General features: G+C 33.2%; 1 protein-coding gene across 2 annotated transcripts in view; it reads right to left on the bottom strand.

The window, feature by feature from the left end:
- The window catches only part of LOC106762406 (isoamylase 3, chloroplastic), a 20468-nt gene extending 11502 nt beyond the window's left edge, over nucleotides 1-8966 (bottom strand). The window contains exons 1-11 of one of the 2 annotated variants that reach the window (XM_014646306.2): nucleotides 8420-8966; nucleotides 8248-8314; nucleotides 8091-8159; nucleotides 7295-7452; nucleotides 6287-6380; nucleotides 4880-5116; nucleotides 4534-4638; nucleotides 3049-3153; nucleotides 2578-2712; nucleotides 2352-2438; nucleotides 1797-1848 (exon numbers count right to left, since the gene is read on the bottom strand). In XM_014646306.2, the coding sequence (XP_014501792.1) occupies nucleotides 1797-1848; nucleotides 2352-2438; nucleotides 2578-2712; nucleotides 3049-3153; nucleotides 4534-4638; nucleotides 4880-5116; nucleotides 6287-6380; nucleotides 7295-7452; nucleotides 8091-8159; nucleotides 8248-8314; nucleotides 8420-8550 (1240 nt within the window). In that variant the 5' untranslated portion in view covers nucleotides 8551-8966. Of the gene's footprint in view, nucleotides 1-1796; nucleotides 1849-2351; nucleotides 2439-2577; nucleotides 2713-3048; nucleotides 3154-4533; nucleotides 4639-4879; nucleotides 5117-6286; nucleotides 6381-7294; nucleotides 7453-8090; nucleotides 8165-8247; nucleotides 8315-8419 lie in introns of both variants that reach the window. The other variant, XM_014646307.2, reaches the window with a different exon arrangement.
- Between the last annotated feature and the right edge of the window lie 9165 nt (nucleotides 8967-18131).

The raw sequence follows: 18131 nt of genomic DNA, 5'->3' as shown, positions 1-18131 counted from the left end.
ATATATATATATATATATATATATAAATACATATATACACACACACACACACTGTGAAATGCATTAGTTCTTTTGCCTTGCCTTTTTTTCCCCTTTGAGAAGTCTTGAACTGCAATTTGCACCAAACTATCAAAATTTCCCTAGTATAAAATGTGCAATTTGTATGGTTTTATGCCTGAACTACTCAAAGCCATGGATCCAAAGCTGAACCTTACCAAATGGCCAAAGGAAAATTGGATTAGGTACCTCGGGCTGCAGACAGCTTGACAGTCCATGGACAGCATTACGTGCTATCTATTACAGCCATTTGTCTATTGTGTGCTTTTCTCATTCCTACTAGCAAGTATTTTTGTCTCCTATTTGTCCGTGTTATACCAACAGCCATTGTACTTTGTTATACAATATCAAATTAATGCAGCCCATTCTGTTCACAAGAACAGTTCTTCAAATTCATGGTCTGCTGATTTTCTACCCATCAAGGGAGAGCAAGTGCCAACACATGCATATACAACATCAAATTTAGCCCAAGTCCACAGGGATCGGTCCTAATCCAAGAGGGACATGGCCCAAAAGTAAGTGTAGTGGATCACCCTAATTTGACTGGATATTTTCCCACTTAAACATTTTTTCATGGCTTGAACTTGAAAGTTAGTTGGAAATTTGTTTAAGTTCCGGAAAACATGATTATAAGTGTGACTCATTGTCGTCACACTTTTTACAGAAAGACTACAAGAATTAATTTCAAGACAATGGATTTCGGTTTGTGCACTTTGTGGCATAAAAACAACTTTTGGTTTTCATTTGGCAATGAAGGCAGTATTAATTTTCATTTTATACATTAATTTTCATTTTTATAATGAAATAAGCTCGATTTTAATGCAAAAATGAGTTGCATGTATCATAGATATTATTTTTGTAAGTGAATTTTGTTTGGCACAATAAATATATGTACTCAATTTATGTTTTGAGGAGACATTTTCTTGCATTATAATTTGTAGATACTGTATCAATAGAATGCTCTGATATTTTAATCCCCATGCTAATTTCTATAGTATAAAAATGAGATCTTTTAATTTTTTTAGTTCTAAATATAAATCTTATTTATTTATGTTAAAATTAATTTAAAAAACAAAATAGAGATTTTAGATTTTGAAAAAAAAAAATATCTATAAAGAAATGTCTACCTAATCAAAATAAAAACGTAACAATTTTATAAGATTAAAAGTAATAATTTTGTATTATAGGAAGACAGTAAAAAAAATTACTAAATCAAAATATTGCTTCTCTTTTCAAAATGAATATAACAAAAAAAAAAAAACAGTAATTACTTCTTTTCAAAGTAGCACATGAAGCAGAGCTGTTGTCTAATTTCTTGTGTACATTCAAAGTTGAAATGTCTCAACGAGGCAGTTAACAATTGCAAATTAAGATTATGATGTCAATTATTTACCTTGATGTAGTCTCAATAGTGGACCGAAACGACATTAATCCTGAACCTAACACGCTTTATATGAGGGTTGGGGCTTTTTCAAGTTGGTCAGTAAAAAGAAGGTTATTTTAAGGGTGGGTTGGAGTTGATCAGTAGGTCACAAGTCAAATTGACAAGTCTAATCAAATTAAAATAGAAAAAAAATAAAAAAATAAAAAAATAATATATATATATATATATATATATATATATATATATATATATATATTATAGTATAACTAAAAAATAGGTGTATGAAATTGTAAATTTGTATGAATAAAGCTACAAGGATAGAATCTTAATGGTTAGACCAAGATAAATAAATTACCACAGCCAGAGAAGTTCAGCAATTGCCCATTATTGTCCAGCATGTAATAAACCTGCAGAAATGAAAGTTTTCATTAAGAAAAAACAATCATTTTTAACATTCTATATAACTAACATCACAGAACAATTTTGTTAGTGAATAGATGACCTCAAAGCTAAATAGTGTTTCCAATGACAGGTAAAGTACTCGAGAGAGAAATTCCCCAGGAATAGTTTTAAATTGTTGTAGAATTATAAAATGAGAGAAAGTTGTCATTATACCCCTAAAATTTATTAGAAAACTGAATTAATCTATCTTTTAAATTATTTCTTGTCTTTTTCATACCTCATAACCTATATACATAACTTATGTTATTGTGGGTTCTTATCAATTATTGTTAACTGAAAAAACAATATCTATGAAGTTTTTTCCCCACATCAAACACAGTAGACTGCGTATAGGACTAACCAATTCATAAGATAATTAAAATCGGACTGCAAGAGTTAACTTCACTTCAGGTATCCTAACATGCAAGTAACACAATCTGTCAAAACAATAGATGCAAATTGAAGTTACCTTATTATCTATGCCACGGAATGAGGTAGTGTAAGGATTGGCATCATCAGCCTCATTAGTATGATTATAGACCACATCCAAAATAACCTGTGTATGGATAAGATTTAGTGAAAGACACAACAGGTATATAAGACTTGAGATAATATAAAATAAGAGAACCAGAAAATAACAATGTCAAGCAGACTTCCACTAAAAGGTTGTGATAGTATAATATTAACATCACTACCTCTATACCAGAAGAATGTAAGGCTTTAACCATCTCTTTGAACTCTCGAGAAGCATTAACTGATCCTCCACCAGCACTAGCATAGCGACTCATAGGAGAAAAGAAATTTATTGTAGAATAACCCCACGTATTAATCTTGGAAAGAAAAAATACAACCATTAGTCATATATGACATAGCAGCCACTTGGTAAACCAAAGTTACATGTTCAGAATTTCTTCAATGGTCAAAGAAATATACATATACCAAACATAGTTGGTCTTTTAATATTTGCACATTAACTCTGCATATCAAAATAAACTTATGCTTCCAATATGTATTCAGTTATAATGCATTGAGTTTCTTCAGAGATCAATTATAATCAGCAGAACCCCTTTATTTATTTTTGTTTATTGGAAATACACAGTACCTAAGGAAGAGCTTCAATATTAACTTTGATACAAAAAACAAAGAAAAATACTTTTCTAGATTACCATGTGATCTCTGGGATTTCGACGCCTCTGGAATTCCAACTCATCAAACTCAAAGACGGGCAGCAATTCTACTGCATTGATACCAAGCTCTAGAAGGTGTGGAATCTACTAGACAAACAATAAATTAAGTTTAAATAAAGAAAGAGAATAAACTTTTCTGAATAAAGATTTATTGTGGCATGTAATCTAGTATGACATATCAAAAAAAATTTCGATAGGCCCAATATAGTTGGCTCTCCTTGAACAGTCTATCCTATCCTTTAAATTTGAGTTGAGTTACCTCTTAGACTCTTCTAACTGAAACACATCAATCTAGAGGTGGGAGAAGGAGATACTTTTATATCACCTTTAGCAAAAAGTCAATGTTATTCCATAAGGGTTTAAAACTGCTACAGAACTTCAACATTACATTACGAAAGTAACATAATCCCAATATTCAAATCCCCCCTTTTGTCAGTAAAAGCTAATTAACTGTTTTATAGTTCAGTTAAAAAAAATTAAACTTTACTCCACTTTAGTGCAGTTAACTAGTTAACTGTATTACAGATATACGACTATGTTCCTTATCCGCGGAGTTTCTTCCTCTGCGACGCACTATAAACTATTTGCACTGCTATATAAAATATTTCTTCATCAATTTCTTATCCTAGAGTAATTTTGATACATAAAAACACTAATAAAAGTCATTTCGATCAAAACAAAGGGCAGATGAGATAACTGTTTAAGTCAGCATAAACATTTCCTATTATTTTAAAAAAATCTATTATTAAAAATAAACTAATAGAAAGCTAGTCAAATATAATATAACTTTGAAATGTTAGATGAATGTGGCAGTAGTGACAGAGATTGTCACATCAAGTGTGATAGCAATTTTTTTATACATTTGGGATAACAATTTTAATTCAAGTTTGCAACGTGCTGGCGCAGCATCATTAATATTACAGTTTTAAGAACTGATAAACAGAAGCGTACACACACATACTACTGATATTGGTTCTTAAAAATTGACAGGGCTATTATCTCAAAATAATTAATAATTAGTTACATATCAATGCTCATAGTTAGCCACTACCCATGTATAAAAAAAGTTAACCACTAACCAGAACTTAGATATATGATCACATTGACTATAGATTATAGATTTTCATGACTAGTAAAAATAGCTCTATGTCTCTGCAACCTTAGTTGATTACAGAAGTTTACAGATTGATAGAGAATAAGAATGCAGCAAGGAGTTGATACCCACCATTAACTAGTTTATTTTTATTAAATTAAAAAACAGTTTACTTAATTATATTGTAGTTAACTGAACTAAAAAACAATTCAGTGTAGTTTTCTTAAACTACCTTTTAGTGCAGTCCAGTTTATTTAAACTACTTTGTAGTTAATTATAATTAATTTACAGTGCAGTGCAAATAGTGCAGTTTGTCCACCCCTAGTTACAGTGATGCTTCGTATTTTTCTAAATTATAGTACAAATATTACCTTTTCAATCACACCGAGATAGCTACCACGAATGTTGCTGTTCAAACCACTAGATTCATCAATTGTAAATGCACGGACATTCATCTCATATATAACAAGATCTTTCTGCATTAGCAGCAACAAAAATAATGAAAATGGAAGCAAGCATTAGACTTCATTCAACCAGAAATATATTCAGTCAAAATGAAGAGCATACATCAAGTCTTATAGCACACAAAGCAAAGGTAGAATGCTAGCTATAGACATAGTTATGCATAAATCAGCTTGTACAAAACCTTGATCTAGCAAAAATGTTGTAATGAACATCGTTTACAAGGAATGGCAGGCATTTGTGCTGGGAAAATACCTCAGAAATATTTGGAAGCTTGTAATTTTCTCCCCAATCGAAAGGCAAGCTGTCAAAATCATATGTGCCAAGAAACTTAGACAACTTCATGCTAATATCCCCAAAATATCTTCGGCCTTCAACTAGTTTTGCATAAGGATCAACAAGCACAATGTTGCTGTCAAATCGATGCCCCTTACCCCAATCTTGAGGTCCATCTATGCGATATCCGTATAGAACATTGCTTCGAGGAAGATCCTGCCATTAAAAGTTGTAAATATACTTGAATGCTTATTTTAGTCAACTTCTAATAGAACTAGGTCACGCCAAAAGAAAATCAAGAAAATAGATAAAGTAGAAAAGTTTATTATTCTCCAGTACAAGTGTGCAACTCTTATGTAAAGCCATTGGTTCCAGTACTTAACCTTGAAAAAAGTGATGGCGTTATCTAAAATGTGTTCTAGGTTAAATAAGAAAAGTTTAATGTAGATTTATTTATTTATGACAGATAACCACATTATTTAACCCTGTTAGTATATGAAACCATGAAAATATTTCAAAAACTGAACCAACATGAATAAGTTAGATGTTATTATAGCAAGGTTAATTTACAATAAAAAAGCAAAAATTCAACCAGGAAGTGTGCCCATTTGCATAAAGAAATATCAATCACATTTCATAATAATCACCACACAAGTTCAAAATCAACCAAGTTAAATGACACAAAAAAGAAAATCAATCAAGTTTCCTATGAGTATATTGACATGGTGTTTAATAGGAACAGAATCTTTATTAGACATGACAATGGGAAATTATAACAAAGGGGGAAGTAAGCAGATCCTTAACAATGAAAGAAATTGTTGACATGTGTTGTCCTCTTTCAACAGAGTATTTCCTCCTTAAAGAAATTTATTCTACATATACTTATTTCAATAAAAAAATAAGGAGGAAGTTAAAGCTTACACGAAATTTTAATATATGTTTTCATGTACACAGTCGTCATGGTATAACAGCAACAAATTTAATACATACAGTCCAATTACATTTAAAACTTTTAACAATCTACATCACCATTCCACAGTAAAGTAACTTATGTGGGAATCCGATGTAATTATCTAAACAAACATGCCAGATACAATTCCCACCACACTGACAATATATTATAGAAAAATGCAGGTACAACAATAAAGTTGATTTTTGTCTGCTCAACCCAACATTTCTGACAAATTAACAAAGGTATTATTACATAGAAATATACAAATTTTATGCTCAAATATGCAGAACAGTATTATATTTAAACAATTGTGAAAGCTACTTGATAGTAATTGTGAAGGTATTGTACTTTTGAAGTTGTTACAGAATCTATAACAACAATTTCAGCAGAAGACCAAGGCAAGGTCAAAGTCCAGGTAGTCTAATAGCATATACCTCAATACAAATGTGCCAAATGTCCCCAGTTTTGTTCAAATCAGGATCCAATACCATTTCTATCATGCCGCCATTCAATGTACCTATACTTCCCCTACAAAAGAAAAAGTGTGCAAAACAAAAGGAAGCCAATAAATTTGTGGCTATATTTAACTTTTTTTAAGAACTGGAGTCAAAGCATAAAGTTTAAAGGCTAGATAATTCAGGCAATATTGCAGTCAAGAAAATATCTTACCAAGACAAAGAACATTTATGTTGCAATTTGCACCTCATCTAATCCACCCCACCCCACCCCCAACAAAAAATAAAACATATAATCATGCCACAGAAGAGAACTCCAAATATTAGAAAGATTTAGCAGTCTGCACCCTCTTCCAAATTTTATCAGGACCTTAATGAAAAAGAAAATCCTCAAAAATTGGACATATACAACAAGATGGAGCAAAATCTTCAATTGACCTAGGACAAGAAAGATTGAACTGAAGGCCATTTTGTCAATAAGGACTACCTAAAAGCCTAAGTTAGTACATTAGGGTCAATTAATAGTTATAGTAGATATATAACCTTAATACCCATAAACCAAAGCTACAATAAAAAAGCACCTGATAGTGTATAGTATGAACAATATCCAAAGTTTTAGTATTTAAGTTGCTCCAGTACCATGAGGTCATTCCAAAAGAAAACCAATCAATATAACCATGTGAAACTGTTTGTGACACACATCAATATCTTGAGCGTAAATGCTTTAAGCTTTCAAAATTGATCTCAAAAAGAATTAGATATTGAATCTTTATTAATAAAGCTCTTGCGTCATGTATTACAGTTTTGAGGAAGTATACGAAACATGAATAATAGTCAATGCTAGAAAATAAACAATCATGACAAGAATGCTTACATGTAGCTAAAATAAAATTAAACAAACTACATTTTTTAAATATATACTCAGGTTTATGAAATAATTTAAAGCTTGAACTAATCTCGTCTTACATAAAGAATATTTAAATTTACCTCTCAGGAAGGACCAAACAAAGTGTGACAGCAGTTGCATGTCGTGAAAAAATAGAAAAATTGATGCCACTGTCAACTTCCGATACACCCAATGGAAATGCCTGGCCTGGGAAAGTTTTCCATGATGGTCTGCTCTCTATTACTTTGGAGGATTCTTCCTGGAATTGATAAGTATATTGATGTCCTTCAAAAGTAGATATGCAAGGTGGCACTTATCATAGTTGAAGTGCTCTATTTGTTACTCAGGAAAAACTTTTGCTACGAGATGTATAAATCTTTCAAAGTGCGCTATTTAGACTGGCTACCAAACCTATGCATTACATCAAGTTCATGCCACTTTATTTGCTTCTACAATTAAAATTTGAACTTTTAATGTCATCTAGAAGTAATGAGACTAACATCAAAATTTAGAAAGGCTTCCTATCCGTGAACCTTGCTCTTTTTTATATCACATTGACAGATTATAGACATAAATTTTATTTGAGTAAACTTTTTCGTAGTCATTTATTTATAGGAGAAAAATTTGATAAGGAAACATAAAATAGCTTACGAATAATTTCAAAATAATCTGAATTTCTATGAATTAGCTTATGCATAAGATCCAATATTTTAACTTTGGCAGAAAATCGTTTTATTTTTCCCTAGAAAGCTTTCAAATAAATTTCTCTAAACAAACCCATACATTAAATATCAAGTTGCATTACAAATTCCAGCTGTGCTACAATCACGGCCTCTGATATTTACGAAATAAAAGTTTTCATCTAAGGCCAGTGACGCATGTTAATGACATAAATACCTCAAGAACCCCTTCTTGAGCACGACCGCCATAAGCATTAGGTGTCCTGTGTTTGGAACGATCCATTGTCTAACCTATGCCAAAATTTTCAATCAAAATTTAAAATAACAATGAGAAACCACTCCAAGAACTTCAAGAATGCATTAAAATAACGTACCTCGCTAAAAACTCCATGTTCATCGCTCGTTATGCTTCCCGATGCTTGCTTCATAAACCTCACCGGCCTAACAATAAAACAAAATGACAATTCTCGGAAACACTTGCGCCAAGTAATAACCTAATATTCTTGCTTGTTACAACAAGTGGATGAAAAATTGAAAGCGGAGTACCTTGCGCCACGGACTGACGAATTTCCGGTGAAAGAACAGCGGCCGGCATTGTTTCTTGCGGAAAACACCGAAGCGAAAAGTGTGGATTGGGATGCGACTTTTGAACCGCAGAATAATGGCTGGAGGGGCATCGTGAGTGGAGAAGTGAAAGACGTGATCTGATTGTGTTATTTTGATGAAGACGAAAATGAGAAGTTGGAAGTAGAGTGTTGCTGTGGGGGAGAATGAGATTGAGCGGTGGTGCTCTGGATATTTGTGTCACGGCAAGGAAGCAAGCAATGCAAAATTCATGTCTGACACGTGAACGGTAGTTTGGGAATAGAGACGAGAACGTGACGGTGGAGTTCTGTCCGGTGTTGCATTATTGGGACATGCGTCTTTTTCCGTATAAAATATCTCACTCATCACCACACTTCTCACTGCTAAATGCAGATCATCTACGTTTTATGTATGAACCGTCCAAAAATGCAGTTGTATCCAATGGTTCGTAGGCTTTAAATTTGTGTTTACTAAACCATCTGAACACTTTAGCGGTGAGATTGGGAACCGCACACCTGTCTCTCCTCAAATGAATGCAGGAGAGCTGGTTCCTCTGAATATTACACAGGTTTGATTGATGAAAAAAAAAATGAATATTTACTTTTTATTTTATTTTCTTTATTTTTTTAAGGATTAATTTTCTTTTAATTTTAAAATTTGTCTTTTTTTCAAATCATATATTTAGTATTTAAAAATAAATATTTGTATAATTTAAAAATAAATAATAGCATTAAGTTATTGTTATTATTTGATACATTTTTATTTTAATGTTAGTTTGTAATAAATGTGTTTAAAATATTAAATACAGTTAATAAATTTGGAGAAAAATAATTAAATTTACGTATTTTTAAAATAAAGATAAAATTGAATCAAAGTTTTGAAATAAAATTATATTTTTAAAAATAAAGACATATTTAACTATTTCTTTAATAAAAAAATGATGTTTTTTTCTAAAGAGTATTTTAAGAAAAAAGGAAAATAATGTTAAAGCTGATATCATGAGAATTTTCAGTAAAGAAACATTGTTTCATTTTAAAAAAAATACACTTAATTAAAAAAAATGTAAGTTTAAATATAAGATAATGAGATTTAATATTTGACATTGTCACAAAATACTTATAAAACATTAATATTCTATATTCTACCTGTATTTAAATTATATATTATTAATGAGTGATGCTCTCTCCTTCACCTCATCTTCTCCTTAAATCTCTCTAATTTTTTTTAAATTCCAAATTTAATCTTTTTACTGCTTTTTTCTAATTTTATTTTTTATTTTTTAAAACCTGATCAAATCCTTTTCACTTTCTCTTTCACTTTCAACAGCAAGCCTCCATCTCCTATCACTTTCTCTCTTTCTCTTAATTTTTACTTTTGTTTCTGTTTCTTCTTTCTTTCTTTTCTCCAACATAACTTGTTATTTTTTTAAATCATCTCAATAATCAATAATTTGCACTTAATCACTAGTTGTGTTTGTTAAAGTCTAAATTCCTCCCCCACATGGGTCTCTATGTGATCCCTTGAAATGGGAAACACAACAATGCTGCTATTACCTAGTTTATTGTAATCACTTACGTTAATATTATTATTATAACAGGTTTTGATTATACCAATTGAAAGCTCCTTATCATAAATGACTGCAACTACATGAGCATTGTTTCAATGTCTCTTGACTCTGATAATGGTCAATGTTCCATTGTACAGTATCACGTGTAATTAAACAATTATTTTCCCACTCTACCTATTCACCGTACGTGTCCGCACATCACTGGGTGATGGTAATGGGAACGAATTACACACAAAAGATATTGTAGGAGGGGTAAACACGTACATGGCTCAACGAATTATACATTTGGAAAATATACAAAATGAAAAGGCATTTATGCAAACACTATGCATGCATGGCGATGCGAACAAGAAGTATTTTGTTGAATGCATAGCGAAACGACACAATGTTTGTTAACGGGTTGAGGAAGGGGGGAGGGGGTGGGGGCTTGGTTGTGAGGGTGAAAGGGAAAGTGAAAGTGAGAGGGGATTGTAATTAGGATTTTAAAAAATAAAAAATTAAATTGGTAAAAGTAAAACGTAAAAAAGGTAGATTTGGAATTTAAAAAAAATTGGGAAGGTGTAGGGAGAACATGGGGTGGTGGAGGGAACATCACTCATCCTCAATGGATAAAGTGAAGTAGAATGTATACGAGGTCCATTGGCCTAAGAATGTGTGTAGGCTTATGACTCTAACCTTTAGGTTTGGGTCGTCTATTAGATCTGAATATTTTTCTTCACTCGGGTTAGGTGTATCAAGCAGATCCTAATAAATGAGAAGAAGGAATCGGTTCTTACATTGATTGTTAAAAAAAAAACTTAAATTAGGAGGGTGAATGTGCAATTTAGCTTTTAGGTTTTTTCATTATTGTTGTCGTTTTGTTTTTGGAGTCCATCACGTTATGTTTTTGTTGTTTTTATACCAATGTGCCAACTATTTTAGATTTTTTATTTTGTTGTGTTGCTAGACCAATTATTATACTTGGTAATTGTTATTTTGTTTCCAAATTTTATGTCTTTTGCAAACTACCCAAGACCCACTTGCACGACTATTTAAAGCCATCACAGCTAAATGAAATGAACATAGTGAATTTAAAAGTCAAATTATTAAATGTGTGGGTGTGTCATAATTTGGTCATCAAAGTGGTATCAAAACTTTTATATTTAGTGTCGAGTTGAGAGAAAAAAAAGAAAGAGTGAAATTGTGTGAGAAAAAAAAAAGGAGTGAGTGAGATGGTAAACCTTGTAAATAGGATGTTCGTACCAATATGTGGTAGGTTCAATCACATTGTGAAGTTATATCGGGTTGAGAAAAAGAAAGGGAACAACTTCCTTACAGAAAAAGATGACGAAGAGTTAGGGATTTTAATGATGACAAGGAGCTTGATTGTCAAACTTAAGCATGAAGACCAAGCTGTCGAGCTGGAGATTGGATGACGAGCTACGTCTGAGTTGTGTGGAGATAAGGAGACCAAGTATTGAGTTGGATTCAGATTGTAGGAGGATGGAGAAATCAAATGTCAAGTTGAATTTGAGTTGTGCGGCATCAGAGAAACCGGTAGTCGAGTTGTGCTCGAATGTGAAATTATAAGTTGAGTTTGTTAAGACAAGATCGTTCAAAGACACTAGGTTGTCTACCAACCCGTCTTTTGAAGTTTAACAAACAATATTTAACAAAATATTGTTTACAAAATGTAACTTTTAACGAGTGTATATGCTAAAGTATAATACTGAATAAGATAAGTATTTATCAATATGATTGTCTATCCAAAGTGTCAACTAGATAAGTATTTACAATGAATGCAAAATTTTAAAGTAATTATGTCTAACAAATAACATATGACGTAATGGAAATATTCAAGTGAACGTTAAGCTAAATGTTAAACGCTTAAATATTAGGTTTAATAGGTTCAGAGGTCCCTATATTTTGGGGTTTGTTTCAATTGGGTCCTCGGATTCTGAAAATGCTCAATTGAGTCCCTGTTTTGATAAAATTAAATCAATAAAACCCTTACCGTTAATTGATGGTGACGGCGTTAACATTTTTGCAAAGTAACATGCTAACTCTACATTTTATAATAACGTGGCACTATTTGTTTGCTGATTAGACGACATCAAAAAAGGACACACTCACACTTTTTTGTGTCTTCTTCTTCCTCTTGGTCACCGTAACTCTTCTCAACCCTTCGCCTTCTCCCCCACGTTCAGCGCCTCTCCGATCGATGTCGCCATCTCCTCCTTCTTTTGTTTCCTTTCCGCCACAGTGATCACTAGTAATAATTGAATGTAAACTAAAGGTATAACCACCATCTCTTTTGCACCATGTTTTACCACAAAAGCGATCCCAAAAATACCAGCTACAGTTATATCATCACTCAAAAGATTTACATCAATATTTACAAGCTGAATTCCCTAGCAACACAATAGTGTTAAGAAGATACAAAGACATAGGGGTTGACTTACTGGATAGGTATTACTCTTACTATGAAAAAAAAGGGGGCTAACCCCACAAATTAAAACTTAAAATCCAGCCATATGAAGCTTGCAATTGAAACCAATCGAAAAAGTGAACGATGTAATTTATTGAAAAAAAAAACAACGGATACTCACTAAAGGGTAGGCACGATCCCAGAAGGATGCTTCTGTAGATCCACCGACTGGCTCCCTTCCAATCCTTGGTCAGCCATCAAACCCTAATTTAATAACCCAAACGCAGAGTTGCCAGCAACCACAAATAAAAAACACAAACAACCCACCATGTTCAACACCAATTAGTACCAAACAAAAGTTCACTACGTTCTTTTTCAACTCTAACAAAAGAAAAGGAAAACCCTTTGAAGATTAAAAACCAAAAAAGACAAAGAACCCCCAAATCTCTGATTTTGGGTCTCGGTGTTTTCTCTTATTTTGACAAACCATGGTTGTGCGATTAGGTTTTCAATTTGGGTTTCTCCTGTGTTTTTGAATTTGCAAGTCTGGCGAATGGAAAAAATCGTGATTGGCACTTTCACATCGGTGTTTGGTGACGATTTCTAAGGTCCGATGGCGATTTCGTGGTTGCGGCTTCAATGGAGTTGATGTGTGATTCGCGTGGCTGCCATGGAGAAGATGATGGAGTAGATTCTCGCGAGAGAAGTAGATGCACGATTTTGGGTTCTGTAATCTAATCTTCTGTAGGTTGCTTGCGATTAATGAAAGAGGAGAGTGACAAAGGGCTTGCAACGACCACGGAGGTTCATGACGAAGGTTGAGAGGACGGTTACCGGCGAGAATGACGGTGGCGACGCACAGGAGCTAGAGTTTGGAAATTAAAGTTTATGTGAAGAAGGCATACACTACGTGGCAGGAGGCGTGAGGTGGTAATAAAAAGTCCACGTATTTAGCAAAAAAAAGTGCCACCTGTGAATAAAAGGATGACTCAGCATGCCATCTGAAAGCAAACTTCACGGCGTTAACTGCATTTAACGGAAAGGCTTTTATTGAATCAAATTGACCAAATTAAGGACCTAATTGATCACTTCTAAAATTGGAGGACCCAATTAAAACAAACTCCCAAATATAGGGACCTCTGAACCTATTAAACCTAAATATTAATATCCAAATGTATTGAGTCATTGAATGTCTGATAGAATGAATCATTTGTGATATCAGTAAAAGGCCCTAAACACTATCGAAAGATATATAAATATCTCTTATCACAAATGTGTTTATCACATTAACATAAAAAGTTAAATGTTTTAAAACTCCTAACAAAGTGTCTAAACGTTATAACGTATGAACATAAAGACATAGTGCCTGATCAAAATGATACAGCATTTAAACGTTAGCTTTACAAAAGCATAAACGAAGTAATGTAGTGTAGACAACTTTATAAAATAAGCGTTTAAAGATCGTATCATCTTTATCTAATACATCAAACACTTTACCATTAAGCGATGCTTTTATTAAATGATGTTAACATGCATAAATGTGCCTTGAACACACAATATGATCGTCAATGTATAAAACATTTAATGTTGTATGAAAAAATGCATTTGCGTTTGCATGCTTTGCTCTCTTTGTTTGTGTAGGAAATGACAACACTAAGTTTTATTCAAAAACTCTGCAAAAAGATCAGACAGACGTTGAGAGATAAGAAGACATTCCTAAAATGTTTCCTCAAAGCTTTTAGCTCAAAGAGATAATACAATCTATTTGTGAGAAAAATTGTTGACAAAGCACTATCACTCTGCAGCATAAACCTGAGTATGACCAAGATACCTAAAAAGCATACAAAGTCTATCATGAAGTCAACTCTGTGTCCAAAGGTCATTTCTCAAATAAGGTTATACAAAGAGGACTCACATAAGAAGAAAAAAAAATAGAATACAAGAGAGTTATCACTTGAATACTATTTTATTGCTCCAGGCTAACAGCGTTTAAAGCTTTCATTCAAAAAAAGAGAACCTTTACAAGATCTCATAAATACTTTGCATCATTTATATATCCTTTCTAAGAGAGTTGTTTTCATCTTGTAAGAAATATAAAAACACTTGTTGTGTTTATATTCGAAAGCAAATCAAAACACTTGTATTGTTTAATTGTCTAGGGTGGAAACCAGGAGTGGTTTATAAGACTTGGAAACCAAGAATGGTGATAATACTTGGGTACTAGGAGTGGTTAAACTCAGCTTAGTCAATTTGACTAGAAAAACTAGGAGTGGTGATATTATTTGGGAACCAGGAGTGGTTGATAATACTCGTTGTATACTAGGAGTGATTTATACTCATTTGTAATCTTTGAAAAATATTAGCGAATCCCATTAAGAGTTCTTAAGGGAGACTAGAAATAAAATGAACCTTGGAGGACGAAGTCATGGTGTGGCATTCCAGTTTGACTACTTGAACTTTGTAGGCCTGACCGAACTGTCAAATGAGTTGGTAATCGGATTACCAGGCGTGGACTTTGAGAAGAAGTTTTGTGAAAAGTGTGTGCTTAGAAAACATATGAGGATTGGGTTTCTGATGAAGGTTGAATACATGGTAGAATAACAACTCGGTCTGATACACATTGACCCATGTGAACTTATCTCTTCTGGTTCATTCAACGGTAATAAATATTTTGTTTCATTTATAGATTATTTCGCTTGGAAGGTTTGAGTGTATTTCTTACAAGAGAAGTTAGAAGTATTTGAGGCATTTAAGAAGTTTAGGTGGATAGTGGAATAAGAGACCACAAACAAATAAAAGTAGTATGAAGGTGAATTCATATAAGGAAGATTTATGAAGTATTATGAAGAACAATGTATGTGACAATTTCTAACAGCTTCATGCTTACAACAACAGAACACTGTGACTAAAAGGAAGAATTGAACCATCCTTGATATAGTTCGAACCATTCTCAAAGGCAAGAACATGTTAGAGAAATTTTGGGCAAAGACAATACAACTATAGTATACATGCAGAACAGGTGTCTGCATACCAAATTAGATGGTGTGAGCCACTTCAAAGTTCTATGTAACATGGCTTATAGGCATGTCCCAACTAAGCTCAGAACAAAACTCAATGATAGTAACAAAATATATGTCTTTATTGGGTACGATGAAAGGAAAAAGCCTACAAACTATATAACCCAATTATATATAAGGTTTTAATAAGTCAGAATATTCGGGTAGACAAGGAGAATGAATGGACTTCGGACAATATGAAAGAGAAGTCATGTGAAAACTCAAAGTCTAGGGGAGAGAGCTCATAGATAGATGGCAGGAGCTCGAAAGCTATTAGAAAGAGCCCAAGAACCATAATTGAGAGGATCAACGAGTATTTTGATGAAGAATATGAGTTTGTGCAGCCCATAACTCAGAGTTTGCATGACATTTATAACTCTACAGATGAGGCACATATGATATGTTTATTGGCAGATGCAGAAGATCTAAAATTTGAAAAGGTTGTGCTTGATGAAAAATGGAAGAAAGCAATGGATGAGGAGATCGACCCAGTTGAAAAGAATGATACATGAAAGCTGGTAGATCTATCCAAAAGAGTCTGATCAATTGAAGTAAAGTGGATATACCAGAAAAAACCAATGTAGATAAAGAGTTGGAGCATTACAAAGTCTGATTTATGGTGAAGGGCTACAAACAACAAAAAGGTATTGACTATTATGAAGTTTTTTCTCCCATAACAAAGAAGGAGACAATCCAACTACTATTTTCTTTAACAACAAAAGACGAATGGAAGATAGAGCACATGGACTTAAAGTTTGCATTTTTTAATGAAGTTTTGGAAAAGGAGGTCTATGTGGAGCAACCTCTTGACTACATGAGAAAATGTGAAGAAAATAAGGTGTAGAAGTTGAATAAGGCATTGTATGGTTTGAAGCAAGCTCATTGAGCCTAGAATGAGAGGATTGACAACTATTTGAAAAAAATGGTTATAAGTTGTGTCCGTATGAACACAATTTATGCTTAAAGAATTACAAAGAGATATATTATTTGTCGCCCTATATGTAGATGACCTGATCTTTATGTGAAGTAAAGTCAAACTAGTTGAAGAGTTTGAGGAGATAATGAAAAAGGAGTTTGAGATGATCAATCTAGATATCATGAAAAAGGAGTTTGAGATAACCGATTTGGGTTTGGAAGTGGACCAAAGCGTGATAGGTATCTTTGTGTCCCAAAAGCACGACAGGTATCAAAGAAGCAACCTGTTGTGACCCTATCAACATGTGAGGTCGAGTATGTGGCAACATCTTGAAGTGTGTGACATGCAATCTAGATTAGAAACCTGTTGAACAAAATGGAGACAATGCAAGAAGATAAGATAATGATCTGAGTAAACAATAGATTGACAATCGAGTTAGGCAATAATCTGGTTAACCACGAACAAAGTAAGCACATTGACATTCACTTCCACTTTATCCCGGGAAGAGTGCAGGAAGGAAGCATGAAGCTCAAACATGCAGGAAGTAAGGAGAAAATAGTTTATATGTTCACAAAGCCACTGCCTACAATGTCATTTCAAACACACATGAAGTTGATCGGGATGAAAGATGAAATAATTTAAGTTTATGGAGAAGTTTTGTTAGATAAACTTAAATTAAAAGGGTGCATTTGTAAAAAAACTATTTTTTTCCTTACAAGCTTGCATTTATGTTTTTGTGTTTTTGTATAAGTATTTTGGATACGAGGTGGGTAAGAAAGGGAGAAATGTTTTAATGTTTGTGTATGTGTTAATAGGGGTGGGGCCGATGACTTTGGAAAGTGATTGAAAAGAAGAAATGTGTTTGTGTTTATCATCATGTGACTTAGCAAATGCAATCACTTATGGAAGGTCATTGGGTTGGGAAACTAACACATTGTGACATAAGCTAGGTTTGAGGTCAAAGGTGAAACAATTTGTGTAAAAATTGGTGAAATATCCAAATATGTGATTATAAAGGTATTCATTTAGAGATTGAGTGTGATGCAACTTACACAAAGTGACAATTGGGACATCAGGGGGCAAAGCAAAGTTCGAGAGCTCTAAGGAGCGACTCTCATGATGTGAGGAGACCATTATTGAACATCCATTAATACCAAGCGAGCACTAGTCCCTCTAAATAAAATTATATGATCTAATTGTGTTTCTCTAGTGGAGTTTGGTGGTAATCGAAAAATTGGGTAACTTTGAAAATCTACCCTAGAACATCCGATTTGTTGAAGTTGAGGAAGTCGAAATGAAAGGGTTTTTGTGGGAGGTGGAATGTTGGGTGAGATGAGGTGGTTTATGTGTTGGGCTAATTCACGAAGTGTGTTGGAGAAATTTACATGGATGAGAATGAATTGTTCGAATTGGCATTCTATGTTGAGAATAGTTGCAAAGTGGTCAACCATGAGAGCAGAGACAAAGGGTTTAATGAGAGTACTAATGTAAGGGATGTTCAGATACAACAAGCATATTTAGAAGGAAAACAAAGAGGGGTAAATATTTTTAATTTTTGTTTTAGGGTCCCACTAACTTTCTAATGTCTAATAAGTCATCTAAAGGTCCTACAAATTGACTATCACTATAAGTCCTCTCGTAACCGTTCGCCCAAACCGTTAGGAGGGTACCTGCAAAAGATTCTCTAATGTCAAATCAGCTCAACGTTTGACAATTCAGATATTAAT

The sequence above is a fragment of the Vigna radiata genome, chromosome 5 (genome assembly GCF_000741045.1).
Source record: "Vigna radiata var. radiata cultivar VC1973A chromosome 5, Vradiata_ver6, whole genome shotgun sequence".
Lineage (NCBI taxonomy): Eukaryota > Viridiplantae > Streptophyta > Magnoliopsida > Fabales > Fabaceae > Vigna > Vigna radiata.
Note: the sequence above shows the minus strand (reverse complement) of the source record. Positions and strands in the feature narration are given on the sequence as shown.